Consider the following 27,341-nt stretch of genomic DNA (forward strand, 5'->3'; position numbering starts at 1 on the left):
TGTGGCCTGATCTTAACACAACTGAACACCTCTGGAAACCTTTTGAGTGACACGCTCTCCACCACCTTCATCAAAACACTGACTGAAAGAATATGTTTTGTAAGAACAGTGTTCAACTCTCTGTACAGTTCAAAAGTAGTAGCTTCAGTAGCTGGATATGCATTGAAGATGCCTATACAGTGAATTAAATAACTTTCCTGGCAGCCGAGGGTTTATTTATCTCCAGCATATCTTGTTTAGTGCAGTTTCTGCCCTTATTAAATAAACAAAAACTACAATTAAACAACTAAATTAACCTTCTGTTTCAAGACAATGTCGGTTAAATCTTGTTAGTCATTTTATCGGGTCTCAGTGTGACTGTAGGCTTAAAAACTTACATTACAACACTACTATAGAAAGTCATTGACATATATGTTTCCAACCACGCAGGCCTCGGTTGTGCTTGACCTGTCCTAGCTCTGAGAACAGCTGTGCGGGCTGGAGGGCGGCTCTTTCATGCGGTGGGTTGGAGCGTGAAGTGAGTAGGAGGAGGCTCTCCTCCCTCAGGAATGTGGGGAGGATACAGACCTCAGCTCAGCTTCGTCCTCAGCACACTGTTTATCTGGAGGGAAACCACTGATTAAACCAGCAGCGTTGAGCTTGGGGAGGTTGATAATGTCAACAATGTTGCACATGACTGTTATTGTTTGGGTGCTTCAGTGTTCCTGATAAAAGAGAATTAAAAGTATGCTTTTGTCAAACCCTGTTTAACGTTCTTCTTGTTGCCACCAACCATGTCCCCTCACCTTCTAAATCAAGTGAATGGGAAGATGTGTCCAAACTTTTGACTGGTGTTGTATATCATATTGATACAAGTAGCTTAATAGAGTAAGACAGAAAATGATGACAAATAGCAACAGTACAAAGAAGTACTGTTTCTCCACCGATGAACCAACTCCAGCTGTATTTGTAGAAGAAGTTGAAGAAGAAGAAAAATAAAATGCCTCATACTCCATCAATACCACAACCAGAGCGTCTCATTTGTGAGACCCCTGGACCTGCTATAGTAAGTAATTACAAGTTTTATCTGTGTATGTCTTTACAAGATTAGTTGAAGTACCAGATGTGCGGTACAACCTCACATGTCTGCAGAAATGATTGGACGAACATTGTAAAAATGTCTGTGGGTTACTGTGTGACTTGAACTTCAGACCATTGCTGCGTGAAGCCTTAGAATATGTCACAATAACTATGATAACATTACTTTACCTTTAAACACACTTCTGGGAAACTATTGAGTAAAACAATGAGAGAAGAAGCACAATCGATAACAAGTGCCAAACACAGTCAAGCATATCAAGTTTAATTTATTGATTAAGAAAAAAAAAACCCTGTTTGATTAATCCAATGATGTAATCTTTTTGTTTTTCAATTTTCAATCAATTCAAACAAATCTGTTTATACATGTCATGTAGTTTAATTTGATTCAGGGGTGTTTTATGAGTTGTTGTCAAGTCCTTTACTGTTTGTTGTGTTTGTGAAGAGGAAAAAGAAACAATGAAATCTTTTACCAAAGGAAAGAAAGTTTGGGGGGAAACAGATGTGTATTAAATTCCCAATGACTCTGTGTCTTTTGGTGACTTTTTATTCCTGCAGTTTTCTCCCTGAAATCTACAGAGTTTTTTTGGGGGGCTCTTCTCTTCCTCTTACTTTGTTTTAGACCTCTGTATCAATTTACAGGATTTGTAAAATGCAGTCTACATATCTGGTTTGTCCTGTTAAGCAGTGTTTCAGGAAATACCAATATTAAAGCATTTTCCAAACTGTTAAGTTAAGGATGGAAAAGGGATTGTTCTTTCTTAACTTTGTCTTTCTTTGAGTTTATCAAGTGCCTCGTTTTACATTGCCAGACTTGTCTCCACATTATGATTGTGCTGTTCTGGCAGAGATGCAAGAAAATAAACTTTAACTTAAAACAACCTGTTTTAATGGAGCCTGAAGGCAAATAGTTCCGTGTGTTGCTGTTGATCTCAAGAATTGTCCATTGTAAAGGAGGCAAGGATAGTTTTTGTACATGGTGCTCTTAGCATTAAAACTTCAGAAAACTATCCCAGTTATTCCACCTGATCCATTTAACTGGTGGGGGCGATTTTCAGGGGAACAATGTAATACCACAAAAACAGTCCAATTGATAACAGTGTTCAAAAAGCTTTAGGATGATTATCTTTTTTTAAATGTCATTTTACCAAAACTATTCAGTTATTCAATATTCAGTTTGAAATGACTCAGGTGTTGCCGCATAAACTTGATGCAACTTACGGGGGAGAGAGTTTTCCTGAAGACGGAGAGAATAACAATGCAAATTGAGAAAGAGCAGGTCAGTTTAACCCTTTGTTGGTCTGCTCAGCTATTTGGTGGAGGTCACTTTGTGTCATGATATCTGGTCAAAAACAAAATCTCTTTAACCCAATTAACTTTTTGGGCAAATCTTTACCACTTGTATGAGGTATGTAATGCACAAAAACACCATCAGATTGTATTATGGTTGCTATAGATACAGGTTGTGCTAGTGTATAAACGAAGAATAACATAAATCACTGTTGACATAAGAGATCCTGCTGGAGACATTTTTGAAGTTGAGTTTCATTTTTTCATCTTGTGCACGAACAGAATGAGTCAACAAAACATTTCAAATCAACAAAAATGTTTGAACAAATGAGATCTGTAGAGGTCTGTAAAATATAACATTTATGGTCAATGAGAAAAATAATCCATGTTTTATGTTGTCATGGCCTCAAAGAGGTTTTTTTGTTTTATAGATTAACTACATATAGGTAAACAGGGCTCTGTACATGCCAGTCAAAATATTTTACACCAAACAAAAAAAAAAGGTTTCTTTACAGATTTCAGTTTGTGCATGGGGGAAAAGGCCAAACTGTTGCTAAAGAGTTGGAAGCACACTAAAGGTCCATTTAGTACCTATTCTCAAGCTTGTTTTCTATTTGAACAACCATTATTAGAGAGACGATAGTGACATGCAACAGATTCCTAGAGAAGATTCATTTGGGAACGATGCAGTTAATGTAACTCCTATGTTTTTCAGCCAGCCCTGTTTTGGAGCTTTTGCCTATATTGCATGATCTTCTTCAACAAATTGATTTTGCCCAGTTGTCATGCAGATGTAGATGTTCAAATTCCTATTTTTTCTAATCACTTGAAGGATTTCATGTTCTTGCCATGCTCAGAAATAATGGAAATGTGAACATCTCCATCTCCATGCCAACCGGACGATGCCTGTCTGCTGATGAAGATCATGTGATATGAGTGAAAACTACAGAAAAGCTACTAAATGGACTTATACGGTAAGATTGTTTTGTCACTTACAGTTTTAATAAAACCATGAAAAACAACCCAGGCCTAAAGTAAATTACATTTTTATGATATTTACATTTTTCCTCTGCATGCACATCCCTTTGTAATATTAGACATCAAACAGCTACAGTTGCATTTCTTCTTAAAGACACTAGATGGCGCTGACAGCTCAGAGGATAGCATGCAGTACCAAACGCATCTCATTGTTTCCAAAATGTGTCTTTGCTTGAGGAGGCAGTCACATTGTTCATTCTCCTTAAAATGAAGAAATCATTAAATAGACATTTTCACCTCTGAACAAGAAAAGAAACTGCTTTGACCTCTTGGTGACACTTGGATGGAGACATATTCTTTTAAAGGGTTAATGAATTATAAGTAATTGCTTCATTAATAGTTACAACATAATTTACAGTAGTTACACATAAAGGATATTTACACAATTACAAAAAACGCCTGTCTTAAGATAATAATCAGGCACCCAAATGTAAATGGATCCCCACCAAAAGTACTCACAATGTAAGTTAAGAGGAGCAAAATCCACTCATGTTGAGCAAAAAATGTTTATTAGAGGATATATGAGGCTAGTTAGTCAAATAAAGTGGATACCTTCCACAGTTACAGTCTTTTTTTAGTAAAAGCTGTGCAGCTGTAGTGGAAAGATTGTTACAAAAAGATAGATTTTGGCACTACGACACTGTAGCTTTAAAGCATATTGATGTGATTTGACTCATTTTTTATCTTAGATTAAACTTTTACATACTTGTATCACACTGTGGATTTTGCCCCCCGTCACTTACATTATGAAGGGATCTTCTATTGGTCAGTATGAACAGCAGGAATAATTACAGTCAGGAATACATATTTGAGTGTTTATTTGATCACTTGACTGTCACTTGAATTGAAACATTTTAAACCCATCCTCTAATTTATCTGTTTTAAGCTCCAATAAGAACAACTTTTGAAAAAATCCCATTGACTGGTGTTTATCCTTTCAATTTGGGAAAAATGCAGTTCATAGTAATCTATTTATATATACTAAGGGCTGATCACAAGCGTTAACCCTTTGATAGAGGTCACTTTGTGTCATGATATCTGGTCAAAAACAAAATCTATTTAACTCATTAACTTTTTAGGCAATCTTTACCACTTGTATGAGGTATGTAACGCACAAAAAGACCATCAGATTGTGTTATGGTTGCTATAGATACAGGTTGTGCTAGTGTATAAACGAAGAATAACACATATCCCTGCTAAGATAAGAGATCCTGCTGGAGACATTTTTGAAGTTGAGTTTAATTTTTTCATCTTGTGCACGAACAGAATGAGTCTCTAACATGTTTTTAAAAAAAGGTTTTGAACAAATGAGATCTGAATGAGGTCTGTAAAACATAACATTTAGGGTCAATGAGAAAAAAAAATCCACGTTTTATGTTGATTGTTTAAAATAGCACTTCATTGGTGTGACCTACAAAGGGTTAATGGTTTTAGTAATCAAGTCTGCTGTTGTAAATGTTAAGAAGATGTTAATCTACTGATGTTGGTCCAAATCTTCAAATTGGACTAATTGAACTTCTCACAACCTGGCAACCCAAAGTTTATCTGATGGTTTATAAAGCATCCATTCAACATTTATTAACTAAGCCATTAATTAGAAGGAAGCCTTTATAACCTGGTTGCACCTCAATTTATCATGAAATCACACAACAGTGCTGGTTTATATAGGCGCTCTTCATTGGGACAGTAAGTCTGTGGCGCTCTCTAGTGGCTAAAAGGAGCAGTGCAGCTGGGTAGAGCGATTTTTATTGTTCTCCTGTGGCTTTTTTGATAATCTTTATTAGGCCTAATGTCATTTTAATATGAGTTGCGGCGATGCTGTACAGTTGACCTACATGTTTGCAGTGAAGCACGGAGAGACGAGATGAACCGATAGAGAGGAGCAGTCTGCAGGCAGGACAGAGCAGGCACCGGCCGGTCTGCACACACACACACACACACACACACACACACACACACACACACACACACACACACACACACACACACACACACACACACACAGAGAGAGAGAGAGAGAGAGAGAGAGAGAGAGAGAGAGAGAGAGAGAGAGAGAGAGAGAGAGAGAGAGAGAGAGAGTTGCAGGGAGGACGGGTGTTCCCCTTTCAGCCACACCGGGGGTTTGGTTAAAAGTTTTGGGCAGCTGCTGAGTCGCTTGCAGGCATCATGGTTGTGTCGGTGCGGAGCTGGCTCGCCAACGAGGGAGGAAAGCACTTGGTCCTGGTGGGAAAACGTTTTATCTGATGTTCTGATTGTTTTTAAAGCCGTCCAGCTCCACTTCACACCGTAGGCTGTTTGTTTTACCTGTTTATGACCTGTTGCAACGCGTTTTTTCAGACAACTCTTGTTCTGTAGCAACTTTTCACCTTAAAGGAGGAAAAGCAGTAACAGATCTGAACATTCATAGATACATTGTTAGTCATTGTGTCAGTGCTCAGTAAGAGGGGGATTTATGGCTTTATGTCTGTATCTATAGAGCCTGCTACATTCATCATATGCCAATGTTTGTGATGTTGTGAGATTAAATGGAAAACCTGACTTGAATTGCAAATGTGCATTAAATGTTAATTGAGGATAACTACTATTAACTACAAGGGAAAGAACCCACACATTTTTATTTGTATTTGTTTACTTGATTGGGTTGTTATTAATACTGTCCAACTTGTGCTGTTTGTGTGTGTGTGTGTGTGTGTGTGTGTGTGTGTGTGTGTGTGTGTGTGTGTGTGTGTGTAGATGCTGTGGTTGGGAGCAAACACCTGGCTGTTTGTAAAGACCTTCCTGCTCTACTCCACTGGACAGCAGTATCACTACCTCTACAAGATGCTCGGGGTAAGACATGCTGATTTTTTGTTTATTTAATTCTATAAATTGCCACAACATCATTGGAAATCTTTGGTCTGCAAGGAAGCTTGATGATACTGACAGAACCATTTTTAAAAGCTCCCACCAAATGAAGCAAGGCTATTAATAGGTCAAAAGATACGTTTCAAAACTAGAACAAAAGGGCGTTTAATGGTGCTTCATCAGAAAGCTTCATAACAGTGCAGTGCCTTTGGCTTGACTCAAATTAATACCAAAACTCTGAGTTCACTTATGGGTGAAGGAGGTCAACAACAGGCATCAAACCATTTCCATAAACATGTTTATCTGTGTGTGGGTCCTTGACATGAAAGAAATGTAACTCAGTGTAATTTGTAGCTAATTTAGAGCCACTCTATGCTTTCTTTTGGTCAAAGGTTGCAACCCACATAAGATCTGAAAACCAGACGTTTTTAAAGATACATGTAACTGAGGTTGTTACTGTTGTACCATCTGTTGTACCATCTGTCACCTGGTACATGTACTACCATGCATTGCATTGGTGAAGCATATTATTTATTATATACTTCATAAAGATTAAAGTGGATCAGCAAATAAACTCTGATGCTGAAGGTTTTTGTTGTTGTTGCACTTCTTAAAACCTGCAGTGACTCATGGGCATATCCAGGCTTGAAGATTGTAATCATGTAAGAAAAGATTCATCTAGATTTGAATTTGCCGATGAAAAACAATAATATAAACAAATGAAATAGCGGTTTACATTCGCATTCACAGAACGTCTTTGAAAGCTTGATTCTGCGGTTTGCACTCTTAAATATCATTTATCATCAAATAGCATGTGTCTAGAAAGGGTCACATGACTCTTTGTAGTGGCTGCCCAGATGACACCAGTTAAGCCCTAAGTTTTATCTCTACAAGGACCGAATCTGTGCTGCTGAAAAATCCCACTTGTACTGTTTTTTTGAGTTTCCTCTTCAGATTTCAGTTCATATCAACGCAGCGAGTTTTGTGATGGACGCTTGTCTGTCATTTGTGTATCTTTAATGAATCTGAATTATGGCTATACACTCTGTGAGAGCAATTAGCTACCTGAGTGTTTGTGTATGTGCTAACTCAAGTGGCAGCCAGTAGTGACGCGTGCATGCATGGGCACACACACACACACACACACACACACACACACACACACACACACACACACACACACACACACACACACACACACACACACACACACACCACACACACACACTCACACACACACACACACACACACACACACACACACACACACACACACACACACACACACACACACACACACACACAGTTAGGAATTTGATGGTTGCTGGTTCATGTTAGTGCTGGTGTAATTGTTGTCACAAGTTCATGGTGCTGTGTGTGTATGCGTGTGTTGTGTATCTTCTTGATGCATTTTGGTGCATAAAAATACCACTGACATTACCAATGTCCAATCATCTGAGACTTTGTAAGCTCAGGTGACTCCACTATCTGTTTCTATCGACAGTAGTCGGTTGTTGTTACATATTACAAATACGGTTAAAAAATTCATCGAAATATCAACAGCAAAAGGCACAATATGTGTCAAAATATAATTTTAAATTATATTGTTGTGTTTCAGAGACATCCTGACCAACACGTCACATTCTATAAACTGAAGATAACATCTTAATTTTGTACAGATCCCTGAAAAAAATCACACCATAATCATTTTGATTTAGATTTTCAATTAAAATTAGAATAATGATGTAAAAATGATGACTCCCTCTAATATCACAGATCATATCTCAATTGGAATATCAGTCACAATAATTGCAATTAGATTTTTTTTCTTCCAAATTGCTCGGCCCCGATTACAAATACACAACAGCATTCTCTATTTTGTCCCTATTTCTTTCCAATTTCGATCAATTTAAAAGAAAACTTGTTTTTCAGATACATGTGTGAATTCTTCAGTTTTGTACCATTCAGTTCCTGTAGATACAAGCAATTGGGGCTGCAACTTTTCAACTTTCATTATTGCTTCATCTGTCCATTATGTCTTTGATGAATTGATTTGCTGCTGCCATTTACCAATGTCCAAGATGCATCCCAAAATGTATTGTTTTGTCCTGACCAACAGTAAAAAAGAAATAAAGAAACCAGAAAATATTCTCATTAAAAAAGCTTGAACCAAAACATCTCAGCATTTTTTCTTTAAAAATTACTCAAAGTGGTTAATTGATTGCCAGAGTATTTGGAAATGAATCCTGCATCTGAGAGGCTTTAAAAAAAAGACCTGATTCATTGCAGGTGGATGCTTTAAAGTGAGAAAAACTTTGCTAAAAACTTCTAAACCTGCTCTGCTAAACCATCATGCTCACTTCTTGCAAATGAGATGACCAAAAACATAAATTCATACCCTGTAAGGAAATTAAGCCACAAAAGAAAAAAAAGTGACACAAACTAAAAACATCAAAGGTATGTATTAAACACAACACCAGCTGACAATTAAAACATGCTGCAGCAGTGCAATGAAAAATGTGCGAAAACAATTCAACACAAAAAACCCAACAAAAGGATGTATGCAGAATGTAATAAGGGGAAGAATTAGAAGTGGCAGCAAGCAGCATGTGTGAGCTATTCATGTGCTGCCTGTATGGTGGGAGGCACAGAGCGGAGAGGGGCAAGTGTGGGCACGCCGCTGGCTTTGACTGAATGCCTTACCAGAGGGCTTAAGTTTGTGTGTGTGTGTGCTTGTGTGTGCACCTGCATGTATGTGAGTGTGTGTGTGTGTGAGTGTGTGTGTGTGTACCCAAATTGGGAAATGTTGTAATGCTGCTGAAGGGAATTTTCGGTGTTACTTCAAAAAGCCGCTTATCTCATTCACCTGTATGGTTCATCTGTGTGTTTGTGTATTGGTGTGTGTGTGTGTGTGTGTGTGTGTGTGTGTGTGTGTGTGTGTGTGTGTGCATGCGTCAAGGATGTACAGAAAGCAGGATATCAGATCTCCTGCTTGTGGTTTTGCCGTCAGCTGCTTTTCTATGGGAAGTTGTGCTGAGTGTATGTGTGTGGAAAGTTTTTAAAGGGTAAAAGTATCAGACTTTTTAAGACTTATTATAAGCAAATTCTAACTTTCACCTGTTTATGTGCTCTATTTCTATCTAATTGTCGTGCCTCGTGTCTGCATGGCCTGGAGATTTGCTCAATTGGCTCATCTAATTGTTTATAATTGGTGCTTATTCAGTTATATAAAAGCATGCAAACTATCGGTTAATCATATTTTTACACCGAACCTCCTGGAAATCTATATTTTTGATACTTAAACGATTGATTTTAGGTGGAGTGAAAGTTCGGGCTACACTTCAAAACATGAACTGCCAGACTCTCCTCTGATATCCCTCGTCTACACACTCATACCATCTTCACCTCTCACGCGAGTTGTTTCAGTTTCTTAATCAGAAGAGACGGCATCAGCAGTGCACACAGAGGCTGCCAAGAATGAGTTTAAAAGTACATCAGCATGAAAACATCCGTGATTATTGAGCTGTGTTTGCAGTTTTGTAGTGCTGTTGGCAACCCTATCATTTAACTTCCACGTAACTACACTGAATCCATCCTGGTACCAGGTGTTGTATCATTCAGAGAGGATGTCCCATGAGGAGGCAGTGGAAATGTATCAGTACGCTGTCTTTCACTGCCTGATGCTGGTAATAAACAAATGAGGAATCAAAGAAGCCAAGAGTGTTCCTCACACGGTCCAGTTTTGCTCCCATTAAGAGTTTGCCAAACATCCATCTCCATCTCTTCCTGTTCTCTGCATCTTCCTCTCTTGCCATCAGCCAACTGCATGTCTTCCCTCACCCTATCCATAAACCTCCTTTGGCCTTCATCTTTTCCTCTTACTTGGTAGCCTTATCTTCAACATCCTTCTCCCAAATATAAGCAGAATCTCCCCCTCACACATGTCCAAACCGTCCCAATCTCACCTCTCTTACTTTGTCTCCAAACTGAGCTGTACCTCTAATATAATCATTCCTTATCCTGTCCATGTTCGTCACTCCAAATGAACATCTGCCACCTTTAGCTCTGCCTCATGTCTTTTCATCAGTGCCACATTGCTGGTCTTACTACCCCCCTTCTGTTGCAGATCACTCTGCATCTTAATCTGTCAGAACCATATCACATTGCATCAGCTGAATCCCCTGGCCCCATTTTAGTAATCTACCTAACAATGTGTGTGTGTGTGTGTGTGTGTGTGTGTGTGTGTGTGTGTGTGTGTGTGTGTGTGTGTGTGTGTGTGTGTGTGTGTGTCTTCCAGCTAGGGCTGTGCATCAGCAGGGCGTCTGCATCTGTGCTGAACCTGAACTGCAGCTTGGTGCTGTTGCCCATGTGTCGCTCCCTGCTCACCTTTGTCAGAGGAACACATCAGGTAGGAAAAGGACTGAGGGCTAAAGGGAGGTAAGGGAAGTTTAGTCCAAAAAGTTATTATTTTGTTTGTAAACCTATTAATATATAATGCATTTTAGTTTCCACTGAGGTAAAATAGTGAGATTTCTATGTAAAGATACAACCAACTACATACAAACAACTTTAAAAGCATATTTTTGTGTGTTATGAATAAGGATGTGTGTGGAGACAAATTGGAAAATAGGCACGTTATGTTTCAAATATAACTCTGTTTTTGGTCTTAAAACACTTACTCACACACACACACACACATGCAGGTATCAAGCAGGAAGACACGCAGAATCCTGGATAAGAGCAAGACCTTTCACGTGGCCTGTGGAGTTGCCATCTGCATCTTCTCTGGTAAAAACAGTCACTTATCACTACAGCTCATATGTCTGCATGTGAGCCTTTGTGTGTGTGTGTGTGTCAGTGTGTGCGGATAAATGGACACAGGCTGGCTCAGCATTCCTGGGGTACCAGCTGTGATACCCCTCCAGCTGGTGGTGTGTGTTCTCAGTTTGTACTTATATATGTGTGTGCGTGTGTGCGAGTCTCCTCTCATGGCATCACAGGAGCCTCGAGGAGCTTTGTGAAGCTCCAGTTTACTTCTTTCTCTTATTCTTCAGTGTCAAGACTTTTTTCTCCTCATCAGTCTCGCTCCATATCTGTGTTATTACAGAAACACGTGTCTCCTTCCCTCATAGAAAAAAAATCTATGAGCAAATCACAATTAGCCCACCCACTGTGTGCTTTTTCTTGGCCGTGATTCAGTCATTGTTTTGAGCTGCTGTTCTGCTGTAAATTGTGATTGCTGATGATTTTTGGAATGTACTGTCCCACTCAGTGTGGTCTGGTTGCTAAATAGTTGGTTGTCTATCCATCCCAAGAATTGTTCCACAGTCACGATACAGCGGCTCTGTGCTCAGCTTGGAGCTAAACGCATCTGCATGCCAACACGCTTACAATGCTACCATGCTAATTAGACCTGCAGCCAATTAATCATAAATAAATACATTTGTTAAAAATTAATCAGCAACTATTTTGATGATCGAACAAAAATGTAGCTTCTCAAATGTTGACATTAGAAGCTTTCCTAAGTCTGTACCAAATTTACAGTTAAATATTTGTGATCTAGATATTTCAGTTTGAACCACAAATGTCATCCTGCTGGTGGCACTAGGGGAGCAGAAAAAATTAGGGGGATCACCAAAAGAGCGCAGTAAGATTAATCCTCTCTGCACCATGAACCACGTTTCATGGCAGTCGATCAAATAGTTATTGAGATTTTGTCAGTCTGGAGCTTTTTTCACAAAAGCAATTTGCAAGCATGTAAATGGTGCCAGTGTCCTGTTTCACTCACCAATTACAGATACAATTGTGAGTCCCACAGTCCTACAGTTCACTCTCTTGCTCATGCATGGACCACAAGTATAAAGGGTTTCTTTTGTTTAGTTGAATGTGTCAAAATCACAGCTTGCATGTTGCAGATTTGGTAAAACAGGCTCCTGGACTGACGTGGTCGACTGACTGACTGACTGACTGACTGACTGGCTGACTGACTGACTGACTGACTGACTGACTGACTGACAGATTGAACTGCCATCCCTAAATCTGCAGTGCTAGCGTGACTAATAATCCAGAACCACAGAAGTAATTGAACTACGGGAACAGGCGTCTGCACTCTTTTAATCATCACCGTTCCCCTCAACTCAACAACTCAGCACACCCATCTCCCCTCAGGCAATGTTCTCATGTCCGAATAGCGGAGTGCCAAAGTTCTGAGACAAATGACAATGGAGACAGAGAGATAGAGAGATGGAGAGAAACGTATACTGAGACAAGAACAAGAGAAAGAGAAAGAGAGAGAGAGAGAGAGAGAGAGAGAGAGAGAGAGAGAGAGAGAGAGAGAGAGAGAGAGAGAGAGGGAGAGGGGGTGGGAGGCAGTGGGAGTGAGGAAGGATGTGGGTGAGAAAAAAGGACCCTTGTGTCTCATGATTACGCCCTCTAATTCCATCAGCTGTCGAGCGGCTGCGTGGTTAGCCTATGATGTCAGGGAGGTGTGTGTGTGTGTGTCTGTGTGTGTGTTTGTGTGTATCAGTGAGTCAGGAGCATGTTTTGCTGACTTTCTGCTGAATAGACAAAGGAATGTTTGTATGAGTGTCCGCTAGTAGTTCATTTTGGCCTTTATAATTAAGTGTGTGTGTGTGTGTGTGTGGGTGTGTGAAACAGAGGAGACGTCCTGTGTGTCTCCTGATGTCTGTGCACTGCCAAAAAGCACGTGTGTACATTTTCATACAGTACTGTCTGTCTTCTTCTTCAGTTGTACATGTTTCTGCACATCTGGTGAATGTCGTCAACTTCAGTGTCAGCTACTCAGACGACTTCCCGGCTCTTAATTTGGCCCGCTACAAGGGAGAGGTGAGGCACGAACACACAATTGTACTGTTATACTTGTGAGCAGCCTTTATGAGATTATGTAGCCCAAACCATCACAATGACTAACCTGGCCTGGGAATTGTGGCAATGAACTAGTTCTGACCGCATCTCAAGAGGCTCACAAACCTGCAAGATGCGATTACTGTAATTGTACAAATAGGGACACAGCATGCACTTTTGGACAAACCCTCTTAACCCCACCCTTTTTAGGAATTGAGAAATGTCTGCAAAAATGTGCAAAATGCAAAATGTGCCGCAATTGCAATAATAATAAAAATGATATATGCATATATATATTTGTTGTTTGTTTTGCCAGGATCCAAAGCTCATCATTTTGACCACAAGTAAGCCTGATTATTCTTTATTTCTTTCCTACGCAATAGCATGTGTAGACTTGAGGTGTGTGTATGCTGGTATGGGCTTTCCTTATGTAACAATGAATGTGGTAAATGTGTTACTGATTAGAGCGGCTTTATGCCAAGAAGAGAAGTCTTGTTGCCTTGTTTAGTTCTCACTGTCTCTCTTTTTATATCTTATATCTTGTCTTAGTGGGTAATATAAGTAAGGCCTTGTTGGAAAAAGATTACTTCCTTGCGATTAAACTGTTTCTTATCCTTAATAGCATAGTTTGGAAATATCACTGTAAAACAGTGTAAAACAGCTCTCTGACAGGCTGTGATCTGCTTTAGTCCCAGGGATCACTGGTGTTCTGTTGGTTCTCATCCTCTTCCTGATGTTCACGTCGTCTTCCTACTGTGTACGGTAGGTCCAGCAAACCACCTTCATCATAATCATCATCTTTCATGTTCATACAGATAGGTGGCTAATTGGGCTTTTCTGCCTGTGGCTCAAAAATTAATTCCCCCCACAGAGAGCCATTATAAGAGACAGCTCAGCAAAACTATTGACAGGACACAATGAACTGCACACAAGTGTCAGAAATGTTATGAATTTTTAGGCCATGAAGATTTAATATTTGTAAAACTTTCCCAAAGCCCAGAAAAAATGTTTTTCATGTGTGTGAAGTCATCTTGTCTCACTTTTTGGCGTGTCCGCTGGATGAGCAACGTTCATTGGAATGAATATTGGATCCTGGTATCCACATCATGTTTGTTTGTTTGGCTGTCCCTGTGTGTCTCTGTCTCTGCTGCGTCTATCTTTGTGTATATGTCTATGTCTTTTCGCCTGAACTTTTGACTCATCTTGTGTGTGAGTCTGTGAGAGAGAAAAATGAAAGATGGAGACGATAAGGAGACATGCTAACAGAGGTCTATTGCAGAGCAAATCCCCTCTTAAGTGTTCCACTCAAAGCTCTGTCATTACTCAGGTCAGAGTGGGTCATCCACTCTGCATGTATGTGTATGTGTTAACCCGCTCAGGTGTGTGAGATTCTGAGCAGGAAGTGTGTGTGTGTGTGTGTGTGTGTGCTCTCTCCTTGCCTTCTTCAGTAATTGAACAGAGGATAAGAGGAATTTCCAGAGCACTTTAGGCTTTAGATAAGAGTCTGGAAGGCTTGAGTGGTTGGATGATGGCTGCTGCTCACCAGAGGAGAAGCCACATACTGAGTCATACTGATGCACTGATATTGTCTCACATTAATGCTTGCAATGTTATTAGCATCCTTGATTAGTTATTGTGTATTAGCATTTCAACCCTTCAACAACATTGCTAATTACATACTCCTAGAGTTATGATGAATCATGTCAGTTAAAGAAGAGACATTAAAATGTAAATCAATTAGAAAATGAGTATAGAACTCTCCAATTTTAGATTAAATATTAATTACAATCTATAGTAAAATATTATAATAAAATATATAGTGAATTTAAACCTCATACATTTAAACTACATAGGACTAATGATTTCCTTCAATCCTAATTTTGTCAACAAGACTTTAAAAATGCAAATTGAAAATCAAGTTAAGTGACTTTAGCTGCTTCTACAACAATAAATATTTTTTCAATGGTCTTCAATCAGCAAATGTTTGGACTTCGCTAAGACGTGGAGATTGAGCATTTGGTCTTACATTATTCTGTTGGACAAAACAAGACATTGGATTTAGTTTTGTCATTTTTGACTGACTTTATCAGATCAATTTCTGATGCTAAATAGACCTGATAATGAATTGATTAACAGAGAAAAAAACTGACAGATGAATTAATAATTAAAATTTGTTGCAGCCTGCCCACCACCATACATCAGTTATTATGTCTTTTTAATCTCTGCCTACCTGAATTTCACACAATTCTCATAATTTTCACTCCTGTCTATACAAAGATGAAAGTTATGCAAGCAACTGTGTTCTGAAAATAACCGTCAATAAAGAATCTATTGAACTATGAAAAGTTGCTCTTGTAATCCAAAATGTTCTGAGATAAACATTATAAAGCAATGACCAGCTAATAAGGGTTAAAACATTAAAACATGCATCCTCATGAATAAAGCTGCTCAGTCCAGTGCTGGTCCTGTACAGGAAGTTATAAACAGATGACGGTTCAGACTTCTAAAGAAGTTGCAGTCAAAGAAGATGAGTTTGATGATGTTCATTGTTTGCAGTGTTTGCAGTGTTTGTTGGGGGGTCATTGTGTGTAATGACCCCTTCAATATTGACCTCTGATGTCCTGCTTACTCAGGCTCTGAGCTGGGAGTCTGTACGTCTGGTCCTGAACAAACTCTAAACTGGCTTTCTTCTTTTGTTGTCTTTGCTCTTTTTTGTGTCTGTCATTCGCTTGTTTTCTTGTATCACATTAACATGGTTTCATTCCTCCGTTTTACATCTATTTATTGATCTTTATTGCTCTTTTAAAACACATTCTGTCTGACATAGAAGCACAAGTGTATGTTATCATTGTGTATTTGGGTGTGTGTTTTTCAGGATATCCAACTATGAAATCTTCTGGTACACACACAACCTCTTCATTGTGTTCTACATCATCCTTATGGTGCACATGGTCGGGTAAGTCTCTGTTTTCTGACTGTGTTTGTATTCCTCTGTGAGTGTGTGTGTGTGTGTGTGTGTGTGTGTGTGTGTGTGTGTGTGTGTGTGTGTGTGAGTGGGTTTCTGCATGAGTGAGCAAGTTTTTCTGCACCGTTGATACTGTTGGTCTACATCTCAACCACTGCACTCCAGAGAACAAGATAAGAGTTTCTTTCACTTACGAATGTCAGCAAATCTGAGACTCCTGCTGACAGCCGGAGACAATCTCTATCAGCAACTGTGATGTTTTACTCAGCGTTCTTCTGTAGATAAAACACCCACATCGGTTATACACCTTTATGCACTTTCATTCAAACTATGAAAAAAAAACATATTGTACTGACTTACTTTGTACAAAAATGTCATGTTGACTCATTAATATAATAATTGGCATATCATATCATTTTTCTGCACAAAATGTCTCAAACAGCTGTAGTAGCAAGGTGTGCTTGCCTGTTCTGATGCTGCAGTGTTTCGTTTTATTACAGTATGTAGTGTGCTAGATGTAATTAACATCAAGGTAACATTAAGGTAACTAAAACCCCTTAGCTATACTTGTGTCAAATTGCAGTAGGAGCCTACTATAGACCACTGTTCTCATATGTCCTCATTTGGGTTTTTTTGTGCTATTTTTGAAGGGATTTATAGTATAATCTCATGGTGTTTTATATCTCCCAAATCAGCACAACCTCTATCATCCAGTGATATCTTTAAATAAGATGTGCTACAATGTTAAATTTAAGAAATCAGACAATAATTGTAGAAAAACCATCAAGTTTTTGTACATTTTCATGATCTGAATGTGCAATTTCCCAGTACCCAACTTATTACACATGATGTTTTTTTGACCGTGTATTATAGGTCAGGATGTCTGAATTTGGCTGTAAAAACAAATCTAAATTCCCCATTTTGGAAATGTAAACATCCACATATGTACTTTGATTGGTCTTCATGATCTTTTTTCAGTAACTATTCCTCAGTGGGTGTAAAAGTTACACTAAAACAACCTCTTTTTCCTCTTTCAAACAGTGGAGCATTGAAGTATCAGACTAATCTAGAGGCCCACCCTCCCGGCTGCCTCGAAGGCAATCAGAGCAGCTTAGAGCAGCGGGGGGAGGAGCTGGAACAGCGTGAGGATGAAGAGAGGAGATGCAGAGAGGAGGCTCACTTCCAGCCTCACTACCCCCAGGTCTGAATGTGTCACGTGTATTTTGGCATTTAATTTTATTGGTGTGTGTGCCTTTAAGCGTGCATCTGTGTTGCAGTGTGTGTGTGTGTGTGTGTGTGAGTAGTTAAGGTAAGTGCTCTACATGGGAAGTGTTGGAGGGAGTTGGTCCTGTTTATTAGAGGTGTAGAGCTGTTAGGGAGGGGCTGGCATCCCCTTTTTTACATCAAGGCCTGTGTTTGTGTGTGTTTCATCCCGCGTTTGTGATTATGTGTTTGCACATGGTCGTTAAGCAACAAGTCAGTTCCATAAAATCCCCTTTAAACCCACTTGTGCTCCCGAGGCTTTACTGGACCTGTGAGCAATTAGTGTGCTGCAGGTAAGTGCCAGAAGAAAGAAAGAAAAACACCACATGCTGAGATAACGAGGTCTACAGATTTCTCCAGGTTCTACTCCTCTTTGGCTGCGTTTGATTCAGAAGCCCTGTGTGTTGTTGAGACTCATACAAAGCCTTGATAGATGAACATGACATGACACAAGAGTAAATTATAACAAGCTTTAATTGGGCAACTTCATGAATGCCTTTAAGGAGAGAAAGTGGACACCACTGTTGCCATTTGTATGATTCATTACGTTGAGATGACAAAAAAAACACACATACAGCAAGATCAAGAGGACACTGGTTTGCAGCCAGTAAGAGTCTATGACAGCAGGCGTTTGTCGTCACCTTTACTGTAGTGTGGCCATTCAGAACAAGCGTAAACATCAACATCTGCCTTTAGACGTATTTGGAAGACACGTCATATAAAATGAGTTTGTTTGAGGAACGCTAACACTGCTTCTCAGGAAGACTCCTAAAGCATCTTGGATCAGGACTAATCTTTAACTCGCTACATCATGTCAGTAGAAGCTTGTTAACCTGAAATAGAGGTGTATCATTGGTGTTTTGCTTTACTTGAGCAGATATGATCCATGGCGGCTGCGTGAGCTAAGTGTGAATTATACACAGGTGATGTATGTATGTGTTAAGTGTTCCTGCAGATTAGAAGGATTTTTATTGTTAACTGTCGGTTGCAGAGGACAGAGGACCTTCCAAAATCTCCACAACACCTGCATGTAAAACGGCTTATTTGATTCTGTCATAATAACGTGTGTGTGTGTGTGTGTGTGTTTGTGTGTGTGTAGACATGGCTTTGGGTGTCTGGTCCTCTCTGTCTCTACTGTGCGGAGCGTCTCTACCGCTACATCCGGAGCAGTGACCCCGTTACCATAGTAACAGTCATCAGGCACCCCTGTGATGTCATTGAGTTGCGAATGCTGAAGAAGAACTTTAAAGCTCGTCCTGGGCAGGTGAGGGTACCGGACATTGAGTTTTTGCTGCATCTCAGTTTTGTTGTATCGTATATTATCGTACAGTTTTTTAGACTGAATGAAGTTTTTCAGCAGAGTAACATTGCCACTGCTGAAACTAACCATTAAGAGTTTTTTCTCCTTCTTCTTTTTGTCTCCACATGCCCTTTCTCTAATCCTCTCCCGTCTTTCTTCTCTACTTCCTCGGCCATGCTGCGGTCTCTCCATCTCCTCCTGTCCTTCTCTTTCTCAGTATATTGTTCTCAACTGTCCAGGTGTCTCTTCATTTGAGAACCATCCCTTCACGCTAACAGCGGTAAGAGTTTATGCAACTGTGCAACTCGCTCCAACACATTCCTCGCTCATGACACAATGCAAACACATGTCTATACACACACACATACACACACACGCACACACACACACATATGTTTTTACAGTTACTTAAACTTTCTTCCCCCCCTGGCAAAGAACATGCAGTTCTTTGTCTCTCTCAACATCCCGCCCCCTCTGCCGCTGGCAGCCGCTTTATTGACAGCCGGATCTTCCAGTAATATTCCATCTCACAGTGTTTATTAGTGTTTTCAGATTTAGTCCAGATTGTGTGAGACAAAAGCGGAAGACAAAAGAACTACTTTCTGCTTAGACAGCATGCAGGGATGGATACACACACTTTCACACACTTTCACACACTTTCACACACACACACACACACACACACACACACACACACACACACACACACACACACACACACACACACACACACACACACACACTCACTCACTCACACACACACACACACACACACACACACACACACACACACACACACACACACACACACACACACTGTATGCATGCCTATGCCTGGTGAGTTACGGAGTTTTTAGGAGGAGGGCAGAGAATCACTCTGACAGAAAGCAGACAGACCCCTGAGGCTAGTAACGCCGTCTGCCAACAGGAAGGCTATATGTGTGTGTGTCCATGAGTGTGTGTGTGTGTGCATTGTTAGATTTCATGAAAAGAGTTGCTGTAGCTGTGTAGTGTAATTGCACACTGGGTTGTGTGTTTGTATGCATGTCTCTAGTGTTAGTTGTTTGTGCATGTGTGTGTATTTCATTGTGACTCACTGTCTGCTCTCTAACTCCTCACAGTGTCCCACAGAGAACAAGCAAACTTTTGGCATCCACCTCCGAGTCGTGGGAGACTGGACTGGTGGGTTCACACACACATTCAGAAACACACACACGCACACAAGGGTGCTGACCTAAGTACACAAGTGCACAGACACACACAGATAAAAGGACACACAAACAGACACAAAGTCTTTCTGTTCCCTATCAGAGTCGACAGGATGGGAGTCATTTCGTTCTGTCCTCATCTTCTTTCTCTCTTCACAGGATGTTTTGCCAAAAAAACTACATTTGTGTGTGTGTGTGTGTGTGTGTGTGTGTGTGTGTGTGTGTGTGTGTGTGTTTGTGCGCATGTGTGTGTGTCTGACTTGTGTGTGAGTCTGCTTCTTTACCTTGAGGCTGCCATGCCTCTCACTGTGTTATTGTCTGGCTCGAAAAGTCATATACACACCTCAACACACACACACACACACACACACACACACACACACACACACACACACACACACACACACACACACACACACACACACACACACACACACACACACACACACACAATACACCATTTTCTATATGGGCCTTTTGAGACAGTACTACTTACATATAACAGAGCTTGCTTGTGTGATATTTTACAAAAGAAGAGGAAACTTCACCAAAGCAGGATAACTGAGTTGCGTGTACATTTCTTACTTTACTGTCTTAATGTGCATATTATCATTACATTTATCCAGATGCGGATATGACAGCATCCTGGTTATTTCCATTTTCTGGGAAAGATCTTCTTCTTATTCCTCAGGGAAAATGTCAGTTTTTCCGTTACAGATATATGCTGTACTATGTCCATCCATTGTTTAAATGTGGGGGTTCTGTTTTATGCCACTTTTTAGTTTTTACTTTTATAAACAACCAGTAAACTTTTACCGATACAGTTCCCTTCTTAATACTACTTATGCCATTATCAGTCCAAGATATAATATCATGCCGCCTGCAGGGAACTCATAACCCAAAATGTCTCTTATAATAAAAAGTATACTTTTAGCTTGTCACTTGACCAGAATTTGTATTTGAAATTTTATTTAACCAGGAAGTCTCTTGAGATACACTGTTTCTTTTATGAGGGAGAATTTACAAAGTTACATAAAAAGACATCCAGCAAAACAAAACAGGATCTGTGAAACAAGAGAGATAAAACTCCACTCTTGAAAACAATTACATTCCTAATGAATCACTTTTTTTATATTAAGACAGCGTTGTCTTTCCATGCCCAGGGCGCATAATATAAAAATACACTTTTACCAAGTTCTGAGCAGATTAGATAACCAGGAATATGCCCGCTTTAAAAAGAACTTTTCCCTGCATTTTTAATGTGGTCCACCCAATTAATATCTACACATGACATACTTTTTTATTAGCTTTGTTGCTTCAAACTGCACCAGTTAAAAATCCAAACACAACATTAAAGTCACATCAAAGGCAAAAATGTCATCCCTTTGTCTTGCACAATTTTTATGCCATTGCATCAGTTCCAGTGGTATGCAGCAAACTCGGAAGGGGGCTCACTTCTAGAGGAAGTTGTGGCCCTTGGGACGCTGTGACAAATGCAAACGTGCGCAGTCATTTCCACTTGCTACTGTACATTTCCACACACAGGCTTTCAGAAAACAGGAGGAAAGGTCTGTTTGTGTTGGCCCCTTGATCTGCCATGACGCCAAACACTGAGCAGAATATAGACACCTTGAAATGTGTCGATATCTGTACAGACAGAGTGTTTGCATTATTTATGAAACTGCACATTCCTTGAGAGTTAGATCAGTGGACTAAAATCTCCTCCTCTTCTCTCCTCAGAGCGGTTCACACAGCTGTTACTTCCTGAGCCGAGGATAGACTTGGAGATCCTTCCCATGGTGCAACAGAGGAGATACCCCAAGTACGTCTTTGTGTGTGTGTGTGTGTGTGTGTGTGTGTGTGTGTGTGTGTGTGTGTTTGTGTGTGTGTGTGTGTGAGAGTGAGTGATGGGATTGACATGATTTCTCATGAAGGCTCAGAATCACAGCAGGGTCAGATGTTGTGACCTCCTGATCTCTGACCCTGTGCTCTTCCTGCTGTGTGTGTGTGTGTGTGTGTGTGTGTGTGTGTGTGTGTGTGTGTGTGTGTGTGTGTGTGTGTGTGTGTGTGTGTGTGTGTGTGTGAGAGAGAGAGAGAGAGAGAGAGACAGAGAGAGAGAGAGAGAGAGAGAGAGAGAGAGAGAGAGAGAGAGAGAGAGAGAAAGAAAGAGATAGGCGTAGATAGAGTGGGAGATTTGTGGTCAGAGGGAATAACAGTAACTCATACTTTTTGATTTTTTGTCATTTATACACCGTTACAATGTCGGATGTCTATGCTAAACATGTCGAAAGTTACAAAATGTGAAGTGAAAAATGGCACCTTCAAGTCAAAAGCCAAGGCTCTGCAGAATTGTTTGCAATTTTACCTCTACTTCCTCACCTAGATGACATCAGATTGTGTGTGCATGTCCACAAAGAACCATCCATCCCTTAGCCTTTGCTGCTAAGGTTGTTCCATGAATTGTTCACGTTGGTCCACTTGCATTTTGGCTCGAACATGTATGGATGTATTTGAAAAGATGACGTTTTGAGTCAAGAACAAGAAAAAGAAGTTAAGTCTGACTACTATAGTTTGTTTTTCCATTTTCCAGGATATTCTTAGCCTAGCGTAGCATAATGATGCAGAAGCAGATGTTAACTCATTATGTGGCAGTAATATTGAAACTATGGTGAGCATGTGAAGCATTACACTTAAGTTCTTGTACTAGATTATGACTTCGCATCATGGGTAATGTCATATTCATCGGGAATAGTTAGTAGCTCAAAAGTCTTAATGCAGAGGAATTTTCATTGGATTATTTGGTAATTTTGTATGCGTGTTTTGTGTGTGTGTGTTCCAGATAATTGTTTGAGCAGCTGTTGTAGAGATGACGGGCCTGTGTGTTTGGGGGGGGGGGGGGGGTCTTCATCAGCACACACACACACACACACACACACTGTGGGACTACATATGCAGGATGTTTATCTGTTTATGTGTGTTTGACCCAGAGTGGGGAAATATAATAATTTGTGCCCATGTTTGTCTTTGGTGTTTGTGTTTTCAGGCTTTATGTGGATGGTCCATTCGGGAGTCCATCAGAGGAAGTGTTCAACTACGACGTCAGTCTTTGTGTTGCGGGTGGAATAGGGGTCACGCCGTTCGCCTGCGTGCTGCACGCTCTGCTGTGAGTTGTGTGGAGACTAGTGAAAAATATCATACACTGAAAAACTGTGAACAACTTACAATATTTGTATGTTTTTTTTCTTTTTTCTTTCTGTCTGTGCTCCCAGTGATGGCTGGACAGGATTCAGGTTGCAGAGGTTGTACTTTGTGTGGGTCTGCAGGGAGCTCCAGTCCTTCTACTGGTTTGCTGAACTGCTGAGCGCCCTGCATCATAAGGTAAGGATACAGTCTGCATGCTGTAGCTTACATGTTATGTTAGTTAAAACATGGGAATCTACTGTGACCAGGACTAAAATAGTTATTTGCCATTTCTGAACTGAAAAAATGTCTGTGCGTGTCCTCCATTCACATTTTTTTGTAAATGAAGCCAGTGAAGATATTTCACTTGCCCCAGGCTGTTGGTACTTCAGTTCCTGCATGTGTTTGCGCTCACTCAGGTCAAAGAAAGTTTTGTTGTGTTTTTAAAGGGAACAGTGAGGTCAAAGGTTAGAAGCGTAAAAGACTGCAGATGAGGAGAGTAGTCTATTGCTGTGGCACCTGTGCTCTAACAGTAAAAATCCTGTTTTTTCAAACAACTCTCATGACAGTAGAGACATTTTAATGAAGAAAATGTGGAATGATCTAATAAGCACGCATTACATCACATTAGGTCAGTGTACTGACATCTGCATAACTTCAACACTGTTAGTTTCTTTGCTATACACATCTGCATAGGTTCACTGAAACAGTCAAGGAAGAATAAAATGTTCTTTTCTTTGTTTGTTTGTTTGTTTCTTTGTCTTTATACTGAAAATATTCAAATTTCAGCTTTTTAAAGCTCTTTATTGTATTAACGCCATCTTGTGGCTGCTAGTAATCTAACCACTCCTATTTTTTAAAGAAACCTAAAGAATAAATGTTGCAGTTTATCCTTAATGTCACTTTAAAAAAAATTAAACATGTTTCCAGCAGCAGCAAACAAAGACTTCTCCATCTCTGTGTTTGTCATTTAGCTATGGAAGGAAAACAGACCAGACTACTTTAATCTGAAACTGTACGTCAGTCAGACAGACAGCCTACAGGTAGGTGGCACGCAGACACACACACACACACACACACACACACACACACACACACACACACACACACACACACACACACACACACACACACACACAGATTTGTTTATCTGTCCGTCCATCTGTCCATATTGAATGTTCAACGCATGTCTTTTTACACTGCATGCACTAGGGGGCAGTATATACCTCAGAATATACAGAGTACGCATACTGTATATACACTTTCATACTGTTCACCTTTGCTCACAGTGGCAGCTCTGGGGAGTAAGTCAAACTGTCAGCACAGACAATGAACACAAGCTTTAACAACGTCGTTTATTCCTGCCTTCTCATATGTTTCTACATGTTGACAATCAGAATAAAACATTCCTGGTATGCTGAGAGAAATGCTTACTTGCCTCATTTACTGTAAAAACTCAACAAAGGCTGACCTTAATTGACATAAGATAACAGAAACCCAACACTACCTCTGATAATATTGATTGATTGATTGATTGATTGTATTAATGTTCGGGCAGATTTTTGGTAAGTAGTTGTTGTTTATGTGTATTTCTTTCAGTGTGTAATTGTAATTATTCACATCCTTGAGGACTTTTTTATTTGTCATGTATTTGAAATATTGAATCGACATGTGTGTTAAATGGAAAATATATGCAGGTTTTTATTCTGTCATGTTTCATTCAGAATCCTTTTTATAGTTGTATTGTGGACATACGGCTCTTTTTTTTCGATGTTCCCTTTGTTTTTCTCCATCACCTCCTCGTTAGTATAGTGGTGAGTATCCTCGCCTGTCACGCGGGAGACCTGGGTTCGATTCCCCGACGGGGAGAGTCACACTTTTCGCTTACTCACTAAGTTTACGACAAGTAATAAAAACACGTGTGTGATAAGCCAGGGGCCTTTCACAGGAAGCACAGTTACAGATTATATCCAGCAGTTTCTCAGCTTCAGGGGCTTTATTCATAAACTAGTACAAAGAGTTTCTTATAGTGAAATAATTTCCCAGAAATGAGATGTTTTCTAAAAATTTACTCTTCTGGTTAAGTAAAGATAAAAGTTATTCCCATAGCATCATAGTCCTTAAGGTGAGAAAATGTTAGGAGTAGTAAGAAAAGCTGAATGACAGGTTAGATCATGCAGGGATGTTTTGTGGTTGATGTCATTACAGATTTGACATCTTCCACCCAACACAATAATGCTATATTGCCAGAATTAAAGTGATCACAACACTAAGATATTTGGCAACTGGAAAAATTTAGAATTTGCTGACAGCTGGGGAAAAAAACAACATTAATGCTGATCAACGCTGGCCAACAATCAAAAGAAATGTATGAATTTTTCCCTTCGTTAATGTCAAATAGATTAATACCACCATGACAAATAAACATAAGCAAATAAATATAACTACTATCGGCATGTGAATTGGATATTGCACAAGTAGGCTTGTGTTTTCAAACATTCGATAGGTTACTTTTAAAGTGTGGCCTACAATTTATTTAATATAGATGCTCATTATATAAAATAGTATATGTAATTGCACTATCTTTTCTCAATAAAGACTAAATTCTATGAGTAGGCCTATCGATTTCTCTGCCAATTATCCATGATTATAAAAGAATGAGTCATACTTGTTTATGTCCTTTCCTTGCTCAGAGTTGCTCTGGTCATTTTCTTAAATCAGTCCTAAGCTAGAAATCCTTGCTATAAAGTGTTAGGCTAAATTGGGAGCTCTCTGAGACTATTTTCAGGATGACACCAGATTTGGGAAGGTTCCAGTTTTTACTCAATGCACACATTTCTATCTCGTTTGATTCAGCTATGTGAGAAAGACACCAGGTAAAATCAGGAAATGAGATACACGCCTAACACCACTTCTATAGAAAGATCCTGACCCATATCAGACCCGTGTAGGTGACCCCCATTTCAGGTCACATTTGCTCTGTGAAACAGGATCAATGCGGGACTCACAGGATTTACTGGCTTAGCACAAACAATGACGGGTCGTTGTAGGTGAAAAGAGATTTCTGCTCATCTTCCAGCAGCTGAATCAGATGCTTCTCAGTACAAAGACACAAAATATCAGAAGAAAAAAGGACTCAAAGCACAATGATAGATTAGCAACCTTGAATAATGCAAACAGACCAACATTTCAGAGTGAAATCTGTGTCTGATGTGTCTTCTGTAAATGGCTTCACACAGGGAGATAGTGGGTTTAATGGGCCTGTGGCATACAAACTAAGCCAGGTAGCTATATATTAAAAGTGTAGTCTCAAGTTGAAATGCTACTGAGTTGTACAAGCGTGGTTTTAGATTGTGATAAAGTTACACAAACAACTTCGCCCCACCTTTTCAGTCTTACTCAGCTGTTTGCACTGCTGATAACACTTAATGCTCTCAAACCGCAGGGCAGGACCGCAGCTGTATATCAATCAATCAACCAGTCAGTCTTTATTTATATAGCACCAAATCACAACAAAATTCATCTCAAGGCACTTTACACATAGAGCAGGTTTAGACCGTACTCTGTAAATTTAAATTAAAGAGATCCAACATTCCTACACGAGCAAGCACATGGCGTCAGTGGCAAGGAAAAACTGGGAGAGAGAGTGAAATTTCTCTTTATTTTATTCCAGAGCATGTCAGAGGAGAAGTTCGGGCCACTCACCTCGAGGCTGCTGGTCGGTAGACCCAGGTGGAAGTTACTGTTGGATGAGATTGGGAGGACCAATAAGCAGTGAGTAGAGTGGTGTATTAATTCAGTATTATTAAAGAAATTAATTAACTTCCCCTAATGTTACTGTGTGTGTGTGTGTGTGTGTGTGTGTGTGTGTGTGTGTGTGTGTGTGTGTGTGTGTGTGTGTGTGTGTGTGTGTGTGTGTGTGTGTTTGTGGTTGCAGTAAGCGAGTCGGTGTGTTCTGCTGTGGACCTAAAGGCATCTCCAGGACTCTCCACAGACTGTGTAACTCGTCCCGCTCCTCTGGAACAACCTTCGAATTCAACAAGGAATCCTTCAGCTGATTGTGCATCAGAGCTGGTCCTGTGCACTCTGAGGTCAAATTCAGTTTATAAGAAAATGCAACTTCTGAATGGATTTAACCACACATTTTGGGACGAATGATGTTTATTTGAATCATATTTTATCAGAATATCTTTGGCCAATCTACTTGAAATATTACACATTTATAAAAATTTCAAATCTACTATATGAAAATGGCTAAAAAGACTGGACTACTTACAGACTGTATTTATATTTTATATGCATCCTTGCCCGT

At 39.8% G+C, this 27,341-nt stretch overlaps 1 protein-coding gene across 1 annotated transcript; it reads left to right on the forward strand.

The window, feature by feature from the left end:
* The first annotated feature begins 5,571 nt into the window (after positions 1-5,571).
* Positions 5,572-27,217, forward strand: LOC133980414 (NADPH oxidase 4). The gene is made up of 19 exons (XM_062419125.1): positions 5,572-5,628; positions 6,139-6,234; positions 10,547-10,657; positions 10,953-11,037; positions 12,998-13,095; positions 13,430-13,457; positions 13,803-13,875; positions 15,989-16,069; positions 17,120-17,279; positions 18,441-18,605; positions 18,859-18,921; positions 19,763-19,823; positions 21,590-21,671; positions 22,893-23,012; positions 23,119-23,227; positions 24,004-24,072; positions 25,160-25,171; positions 26,715-26,803; positions 26,967-27,217. The coding sequence occupies exons 1-19, from the start codon at positions 5,572-5,574 to the stop codon at positions 27,085-27,087; spliced, it is 1,680 nt and encodes a 559-aa protein (XP_062275109.1). The 3' UTR covers positions 27,088-27,217.
* The last annotated feature ends 124 nt before the right edge of the window (positions 27,218-27,341 follow it).

Source organism: Scomber scombrus, chromosome 5 (genome assembly GCF_963691925.1).
Source record: "Scomber scombrus chromosome 5, fScoSco1.1, whole genome shotgun sequence".
Lineage (NCBI taxonomy): Eukaryota > Metazoa > Chordata > Actinopteri > Scombriformes > Scombridae > Scomber > Scomber scombrus.

What these genes read in the sequence shown, in the direction of transcription:
- LOC133980414 (XM_062419125.1), top strand. Translation starts at nt 5,572, where the DNA reads ATGGTTGTGTCGGTGCGGAGCTGGCTCGCCAACGAGGGAGGAAAGCAC. An exon ending in TGCGTGCTGCACGCTCTGCT is followed by an intron (nt 23,013 to 23,118) that starts GTGAGTTGTGTG and finishes CTGTGCTCCCAG; the next exon opens with TGATGGCTGGACAGGATTCA. An exon ending in TGAGCGCCCTGCATCATAAG is followed by an intron (nt 23,228 to 24,003) that starts GTAAGGATACAG and finishes TTTGTCATTTAG; the next exon opens with CTATGGAAGGAAAACAGACC.